The following is a 9,303-nucleotide window of genomic DNA, read 5'->3' on the forward strand; positions in this document are numbered from 1 at the left end:
CGGACTCCAACAGCGCGCGGTGCAATCCGGTTTTTTTTCCAGGGCTCAGTCCCGCCATTTGCTCCACGTCCACTTCGTGCACCCAGTCCGTGGACCGCACGGGCAGGGCGCCATCCCCAGCCGCAGCCAGGGTCCGCGGTCCATGGACCACGTCCACGCGAGCGCACAGCCGTCCCCCCGCGCCTGACGGCCGTCTCCCCGCGCCCCAACCGCTTTGTCCTGACCAACGAGCGGCCCCGTACCAGACCGCTTACCTCACAACCCTCCCTTCTGACCGACAAAAGGACCCGCATTTGTACATCAGCACCGGTCCCAGCCGTCAGTGACTTCGTAGGAGGGGGACGGCTGGTATGCCGTCAGCGCGCGGGTTTATCTACCGAACGGCAGAGCACGGGGGCCGATAACTCGATATAAAAATCCCCAAATCCCCACACGTCCATCGTTTCCCCTCTTCCATCACCCCAAACCCACCCCGCGTTCCTCGTGCGCGCGCGCGCAGAACCCCGAGACCTCGGCAGCCATGGCCACCGGCGGCGACCGCGCGGCGGAGGAGCTGGTGTCCGTCGAGATGCCCGCGCCCGAGGGATGGACCAAGAAGGTACCCACTGCCCGGCCCGGCGTCGACGCGTCGAGCTGCTTTACCTTACCTACCGGCTAACACGAGGGTGTTTGTGCTTTGTTCCGTCGCTGTGCTTCGAATTGCGTCGAATTGGGCGGTCTAAGTCGGAATTCGCGAGTGTCGGGGCCCCGGGCGGCGGGGACGCGGGCGGCGGGGCGCGAATTCGAGCTGGATTCGTGTGTTCCGGGGTCTAGGGTTCTAGCAGATTTAAGTCTTAGATTCTAGGGTTTGGGCTCCGCGGGTTTCGTGAGGTACCACTGCGGTGATTGGAATAGTGCTGTCTGGCTAGTTCTATCTCGTGTTACCGGAGCCCCTCCCGGAGCTAGATTGGAGCTGCGCGTCTGTGTGGATGCGCCTGCTGTGAGCTCAGCGAAATGGTTGGTGAACAGTGCCATCCCCTTTAGGGTCTGTTGGTGTTGGGCCTTTAGCGTCCCTCGGGTCGATTAGGCTTGCGCCATGGCCCACGGCTTGGTGGTGGGGGCCGATTCCCAAATCTCGATTCTGTTGGTGACATGGTTAAGGGGGCTTGGTCTGGCCCTGTGGTCTGGTCTGGCTAGGAAATAGTAATTGTTTAGGCTTGGCTTGGATTCAGTTGGTCTACTTGCCTGGGCATGGAACTGTGCTGCACTTTGTGGGATGAGAGTACCCGTCTGGCTTCAAGTGTCCCCATTTTAATTCCATGTCCATCTGTTTGTACGTTTTAGTTGGATTCAGTTGATTGAGTTTACCTGAAGAATTGTGTTGCATTTGCAGTTTTGTGCTGCTTCATTTAGTTGGATTCAGTGTCCCCATTTTAACTCGTAGTTGATTCGATGTGATTTTGGTGAACCTGGTTACACTGTGTATTTTTATTTTGCTGTATCTAGACATGGCATTTTGTCAGGACTATTGCTTCAACTGAGTCAGTGCATGCTTTTGCAAGCATGATGTTGGCACAACAGGCCTCCTGTGGTATGCCATGCTAGTTGGGAGTTTCTCCTGTTGGCTGGGAATGCAATGACCAAGTGTTTTGAGTGCTTAGTCCATTGGCTTTTTCATGGCCTTTGTGATTTTCTATGGTTGCACCAGCAAGTCTCAACAAGGTACATGTCTTAGTTCATTAGCGGATGTCTTTATGGCGGTTAGACTCCCCAAGCTTCCGAACTGAGGAACTATAGCTCATTGGCTGATGTGTTTATGGCGGTTAGACTCTCCAAGCTTCTGGACCGAGCAACTTCTAGCTCATTGGCGGATGTGTTTATGGCGGTTAGACTCCCTAGCCTTTCTACTGGATCACGCTAGCACCCAGGATCTATTAAATAGCTTAGGCGGTGATTTGGTTGTTTCTGTAGCATGTTTTGTTTCTATTTATGATAGATAATAACGACAATTGGTATATTTATCCACCGGGTAATAACGACAATTGGTATAATTTTCTGCCGGATAATAAGGACATATGTTAAGGTTTTGTGTGGTTCAATGAAAAAAGTTGGTTGTGACTTCAGAATCTTCATAACTCTTTATGTTATCATAATTAATTTGTCGAATAGGGTAAGGAGTTACTTTTTTTATTATAGGTTTTCTTGTACCTACCTTTTCATAATATGATTGGACCGTGTCGTGGATAAGGCATAACATAATCTCTTTGTAGCATAAGGATTGGCCACGTGGTATGGCTTGCAGTCGTTGAATATATCATATATTGCCAAATTTGTGTTGAAAGGTGATTTTTTTTGTCCTAGCTCTGAAAGAGCCTAGATGGCAAGTATTTTTATTATTGTAATTTATGATTATGATGTTTGGTTCCAATCATTTGTAACTTCCTAAGTTAAAGATTCTTGATTTGAGATGGATACGATGATTTCACATTAGATTGAGGGCCTTCTGTTTGAAATTAAAAAAACATTCATATATTTATTTTTAGCATATGTGTGGTGTTTCTGTTTTCACTTTCTTGAGAAGGTTTTGCATTTTATACGTATATAATATGCGACTGCACTCCAAAAATATAGACATTGTGTTTGGAATGTGTGCACTTAAGACTCATTTATGAAATATGTGGTGCTGACTGTACGAGCTGATGCCAATAGTTCTTGGATTGAACTGAAGCATTCTTGCAAATTCAGAAGATAATTTCTTTATGCGTCTCGCCTTTGCTTTGCTATGTCAAACAAGATTGATTAAGTAGCAAACCTTATGCGTGAGACATGATTCGTTTTCATAAACTTCTGGAGATAGTCTGTTAATTTCACATCATGGAAGTTCAATATCACCTTTGAAACTAGATCCACAGACCAAAGACCAGAAGTAGGTTGAATTTATGTAACTCTACATTGTTACATAAATGTAGGGAAAGGCTGCGTACAATAGACCCAAAGTGGTCGGACCCTTCCCCGGACCCTGCGCAAGCGGGAGCTACATGCACCGGGGCTGCCCTTTTACATTGTTAGCTTGCATAGGTAAACCATAGTCCATGTAACCAATTCTGGAAATATACAAAATAATCCCTAATATGGATAGTTTTTGAATTTTTTCCTTTCCAGTGGTGTTTGTTCAACTGAATTATATTCCTGAAATGTTTTTCTTACTGTGCATCTAATCACTTAAGCAGAAGTGTTAAGGGATTGTATGCCATTTTTTTTGGTTGTAATATATAAGTATCTGGTATATGCATTTCTCTTTTTTTTTTGGGAAAATTTGAGATTGTTAACTTTTACCCTCTTGAATCTTCTATGTAGTCATGTAATTCCTGTTGGGCACAGCTACCACATAAGTTACTGGTGAATAATGGCATTGATTGCAGTGGTGAATAATCAATTAAAACTTGAGAGAGAAGGGTGAACCTAGAGTTGAGACTCCCCCTTGCTTGTTTTATTGTGTATAAGTGGGAACAATGCTTGACAATACATCTGACATTATTTAAATTAGGCTAGAGTTGAGATTTTGCCTCATTTGGTTTGTTGTGTATAATTGGGAATATCGTATGGGATAGCAGAAATAAACGGCAATGCTTGAATATGAATAGTTCTAGCCATGTAACATTATCTGACATTATTAGGGAGCCTAAAGTGCTAAACACAGGATGGTTGCCTTCACTCATACATTGTTAATCTATCACTAAACTTTAGGCAGTACACAGGTTTGTTCTGTCTTTGCTTTCTAATTTCCAACATGTTTTGTCGGGTGTGAATTTGCTTGCAGTGTTAGAAATATGTATTTTTTTAAGCATGTATTTCATACACTTAACGTGTCCATTACCAATATTCTCTATTCGGTGGCATCAACTAACATCTCCTCTTTCCTAATATTGCAGTTTACTCCCCAGAGCAGGGGAAGATCTGAGATTGTTTTTGTTTCACCAACTGGAGAGGAAATTAAGAACAAGAGGCAGCTGAACAGCTATCTGAAGGCAAACCCTGGAGGCCCCACTTCATCCGAGTTTGACTGGTCAACTGGTAGAGCCATTCCCCCTGTGTTCTTTCATTATGTATCTAGATAACTCTGGCTGTATGGAGTCCATGGTTGCATGAATCTAATCGGACCATCTAAATGCTTTAAAAAACAGGTGATACCCCAAGGCGTTCAGCTCGGATTAGCGAGAAAGTGAAGGTATTTGATAGCCCTGAGGGTGAAAAGATACCAAAGCGTAGTAGGAACTCAAGTGGAAGAAAGGGGAAGCAAGAGAAAAAAGAGGATCCTGAAACTGAAGAAGACAAAGAAGCTGAAGCTGGCACGGAGGCCCCTAGTGAAGATGTTGCAAAGAGCACTGATGTGGAGATGACGATTGCTGAGGCGATTGATGCTGCCAAGAGCACTGATGTGGAGATGAAGCCTGCCGAGGCGAATGATGCTGCAAAAAACGCAGATGTGGAGATGAAAGTTGCTGAAGAGGTGAAAGCTGCTCCTAGTGAAGATGCAGGGAAGACTGAAGACTCCACTCCAGCACCTGTAGAACACAAGGAAGATGTCAAACCAGCTGAGTCTGATGTCGCTCCGGCACCAGCGGCGGAGGACAAGAAGGAAGATGTCAAACCAGCTGAGACTGATGCCCCTCCAGCACCAACAGTGGAAGACAAGAAGGAAGATGTCAAGCCAGCTGAGGCCGATGCCCCTCCGGCACCAGCGGTTGAAGACAAGGAAGACGCTAAGCCAGCTGAGGCTGATGCCCCTCCGGCACCAGCGGTTGAAGACAAGGAAGACGCTAAGCCAGCTGAGGCTGATGCTGCTCCGGCACCAGCGGTGGAAGACAAGAAGGAAGATGTCAAGTCATCTGAGGCTGATGCCGCTCCTCTGGTGAGTTCGGAGAAGGTGAAGGCAGAGGAAGCTCCTCCGGTGAGTTCGGAGGAGGTGAAGACAGAGGAAGCTCCTCCGGTGAGTTCGGAGGGGGCGAAGACAGAGGAAGTAGCCCCTCCAGCGAGCAAGCCAACTGAGAACTCAGTTGCTGCTCCCAGCGAGCCTGCTATTGCTCCTGCACCTGCTGCAGTATCTGAAACCAAATCAGATGCCGCCGCAGTAGACAGCCAACCTGGCGCGGCCACCAATGAGTCGCCGTCCGCCGTCAACAATGGGCAGCTGTCGCCTGGCGCCTCGACGGTGAAGTGCACCTGAAGCAGCTGCCCCCTCCTCCGTGCCGCCGTCTCCTAGGATCATTCAACATTCGCATTGTAATCAATCAGCCTCTGGTAAGCATGTTAATTTAGCCAGTCTGACGGTACTGGGTGATGAGAACCGGTAAAGTAGGCTCTGCATTTAGTTACATTTTGTATGGCCGGCGTTCGTCACCGTGCCCGGCGCGACATACCTGTACCCCACCCCCACCCCACCATATCGTCTGTTTGTCTAACTTGTTAATGTTAGGGACATATATACCGTTGTCTGTTTGTCTGTGTCTGTTTATCATGTACCCGTGTTGTATTGTGTTTGTTAGACCTGAAATACCCTCTGTATGTTGCTGTTTATCTCAATGAATAATGATGAGGGTTTCTGTGTATCCTCCATGGAACAGTTCATTCATCAGGCATCCTGAATTGAATTCTTTCAAGCTGCCAATTTGATGGTATGTAGTCTTTTTGACTGTATAAGGTGTGTGTGTAGTTAAGTACTCCCTCCGTCCCAAAATTCTTGTCTTAGATTTGTCTAGATACATCCGTATCTAGACAAATCTAAGACAAGAATTTTGGGACGGAGGGAGTAGATGGTTTGGAGATGTGCTGGCGATGCTCCTACGACCATCCAAATATTTGCAGTGAAGTATACAGAAATGTACATACACTTTGCTTTACATCTTGAGAGTTTCAGAAAAAAAAAATCACGTTTGGCTGGGCGAGGGGGCTGCCGGCGCCGGCGTAGACGGCGGCGTGCGGCAGACGGGGCAGCTGGGGCGGAGGCGCAGCCACTGGTCGACGCACGGCCGGTGGAACGAGTGCGCGCAGTCCGGCAGCACCCGCAGCACGTCTCCCCGGTCGTACTCCCCCAGGCACACCGCGCAGCTCGTGGACGACGAGGACGCCGACGCCTCCCCGGCCCCGCCGCGCACCACCACCTTGGGCAGCGCGCTGATCGCGGCCTCGTCCATCCCGGCCTGCATCTCGACGTCGCCGGCGGCGGCGGCGGCCTCCTCCGCGCCGGGGGGCGGCGGCATCGGCACAGGCGTGGCCTCCCGCGAGCACGTGTGGAGGAAGTAGGCAATGGCGATGATGACCGCGACGCTGATGGCGGCGAAGGCGATCTCCAGCGCCGCCATTTCACATGCCCCCGCCCCCCGGCCCCGGCGTCCGTCCTCGTCCGGGCTCCGGCTCCGGCGACCGCGAGCGAGATGAGCTGAACCGAGGCCCGCCGCGCGCGCGCCAGGTAAAGTCAACGGCCGCTTATCTATCTCCGCATCAACAACTAAAAGTATGGAAGATGATAAGCTATCTGATCGGATGGGACGTGTATATCTTTCGTGGAATCATCAGGTGGTGGTGGCGGCGATGTGATCCACTCTGTTCTGGTCAACGCCTGCTTACCATTCGAGGAACTCGGCTTCTCTTCCTCCTCTTTCTTTATTCAGGAATGGGAATGGCTCGCGGTGGCCCGAGGGGCCGCGGTCGCACGGGGCACGCCGCCGGCGGTCAACTCCGGCCTGCTGATCGATCGAGCTCCGACGTGTTGAGCAGGGTGCGCGAAAACAGAGAGGCGACGTGGATGAGATAGTGAGAGCAAAGATGCAAATTTGGAGATGCAAAACAGAAAATATAAAATTTTACATCTTTAAAAAATGCTTTTTGCATCTTAAAAAAATGCCAACTCCAACAGAAAATATATATTGGAGATGTAAAAGAGCAATCAATAGAAGATGCAAAACTATACTTCAACTACTACTTCATTTGAAACATATACTTCAAACATAGCAAATTCAACTACTACTTCATTTCAAACATAATTAAAGATAATTCTAATTAATAAAAACATAGCAAACTCAACTACTACTAGTTCGAGGTACTAAATTCATCTACTACTACTACTAGTTCGAACTACTACTACTTGAACTACACAGAAGATAAAAACTACTCCTCGTCATCAGAGCTCTTAAACTGCTCCCAGAACTCATCCTTGTACGGGTCATCACATTCCTCGCCCTCCTCCTCCGAGTCGCCCCAGTCCTCCTGCAAGGACTCGACGGGGTTCACCGTCAAGGGGCCAGCCTCGTTGCTTAAGTCTGTCCGAATCATGGTAGCAATTGCCGCATTTTATAATTCTGAAATCTGGCAAATGGACATCAAAACTGCATTCCTTAATGAATTTCTTAAAGAAGAGTTGTATATAATGCAACCATAAGGTTTTGTCAATCCTAAAGGTGCTAAAAAAGTGTGCAAGCTCCAGCGATCCATCTATGGACTGGTGCAAGCATCTCGGAGTTGGAATATACGCTTTGATGAGGTGATCAAAGCATATGGTTTTATACAGACTTACGGTGAAGCCTATATTTACATGAAAGTGAGTGGGAGCTATGTAGCATTTCTGATATTATATGTGGATGACATATTGTTGATTGGAAATGATATAGAATTTCTGGATAGCATAAAAGGATACTTATAAGAATTTTTCAATGAAAGACCTCGGTGAAGCTGCTTATATATTGGGCATCATGATCTATAGGGATAGATCAAGACACTTAATAGGACTTTCACAAAGCACATAACTTGACAAAGTTTTGAAGAAGTTCAAAATGGATCAGTCAAAGAAATGGTTCTTGCCTATGTTGCAAGTTGTGAAATTGAGTCAGACTCAAAGCCTGACCACGACAAAAGATAGAGAGAAAATGAAAGTCATTCCCTATGCCTCAGCCATAGGTTCTATCATGTATGCTATGCTGTGTACCAGACCTGATGTGTGCCTTGCCATAAGTTTGGCAGGGAGGTACCAAAGTAATCCAGGAGTGGATCACTGGACAGCGGTCAAGAACATCCTAAAGTACCTAAAAAGGACAAAGGATATGTTTCTCGTTTATGGAGGTGACGAAGAGCTCATCGTAAATGGTTACATTGATGCTAGCTTCAACACTGATCCAGATGACTCTAATTCACAAACTGGATACATATTTATATTGAATGGTGGAGCTGTCAGTTGGTGCAGTTCCAAGCAAAGCGTCGTGGCGGGATCTATGTGTGAAGCAGAGTACATAGCTGCTTCGGAAGCAGCGCATGAAGGAGTTCATATCCGATCTGGGTGTAACTCCCAGTGCATCGGGTCCAATGAAGATCTTTTGTGACAACACTGGAGCAATTGCCTTAGGGAAGGAATCCAGGTTTCACAAGAGAACCAAACACATCAAGAGACGCTTCAACTCCATTCGTGAAAAGGTCAAGGATGGAGACATAGAGATTTGCAAAATACATACGGATCTAAATGTAGCAGACCCGTCGACTAAGCCTCTTCCGCGAGCAAAACATGATCAACACCAAGACTCCATGGGTGTTAGATTCATTATAATGTAATCTAGATTATTGACTCTAGTGCAAGTGGGAGACTGATGGAAATATGCACTAGAGGCAATAATAAAGTTGTTATATTTCCTTATTCATGATAAAGGTTTATTGTTCATGCTAGAATTGTATTGATCGGAAGCTTAAATACATGTGTGAATACATAAAAAAATACCATGTCCCTAGTAAGCCTCTACTAGACTAGCTCGTTGATCAAAGATGGTTAAGGTTTCCTAACCATGGACATGTGTTGTCAGTTGATAACGGGATCACGTCATTAGGAGACAAGACCGATCCGTTAGCTTAGCATATGATCATTCAGTTTATTGCTATTGCTTTCTTGATGTCAAATACATAATCCTTCGACTATGAGATCATGCAACTCCTGGATACCGGAGGAATACCTTGTGTGCTATCAAACGTCACAACGTAACTGGGTGATCATAAAGATGCTCTACAGGTATCTCCGAAGGTGTCTGTTGAGTTGGCATGGATCGAGATTAAGATTTGTCACTCCGTGTATTGGAGAGGTATCTCTGAGCCCTCTTGGTAATACACATCATAAGAAGCTTGCAAGCAAAGTGACTAAGGAGTTAGTTACGAGATGATGTATTACGGAACGAGTAAAGAGACTTGCCGGTAACGAGATTGAACCAGGTATGAAGATACCGACGATCGAATCTCGGGCAAGTAACATACCGTCAGACAAAGGGAATTACGTATGTTGTCATAAGGTTC

General features: G+C 46.8%; 2 protein-coding genes across 2 annotated transcripts; one reads left to right on the forward strand and one right to left on the reverse strand.

Annotated features, from left to right (window-relative positions):
• Positions 1 to 385: 385 nt before the first annotated feature.
• Positions 386 to 5,588, forward strand: LOC100049047 (methyl-CpG-binding domain-containing protein 11). The gene is made up of 3 exons (XM_044538981.1): positions 386 to 598; positions 3,912 to 4,053; positions 4,164 to 5,588. The coding sequence occupies exons 1-3, from the start codon at positions 521 to 523 to the stop codon at positions 5,204 to 5,206; spliced, it is 1,263 nt and encodes a 420-aa protein (XP_044394916.1). The 5' UTR covers positions 386 to 520; the 3' UTR covers positions 5,207 to 5,588.
• LOC123119257 (RING-H2 finger protein ATL70) lies at positions 5,411 to 6,959 on the reverse strand. Its single transcript, XM_044538982.1, has one exon. It carries the CDS (start codon positions 6,339 to 6,341, stop codon positions 5,907 to 5,909), a length of 435 nt encoding a protein of 144 aa, XP_044394917.1. The 5' UTR covers positions 6,342 to 6,959; the 3' UTR covers positions 5,411 to 5,906.
• Between the last annotated feature and the right edge of the window lie 2,344 nt (positions 6,960 to 9,303).

Source organism: Triticum aestivum, chromosome 5D (genome assembly GCF_018294505.1).
Source record: "Triticum aestivum cultivar Chinese Spring chromosome 5D, IWGSC CS RefSeq v2.1, whole genome shotgun sequence".
NCBI classification, from domain to species: Eukaryota; Viridiplantae; Streptophyta; class Magnoliopsida; order Poales; family Poaceae; genus Triticum; species Triticum aestivum.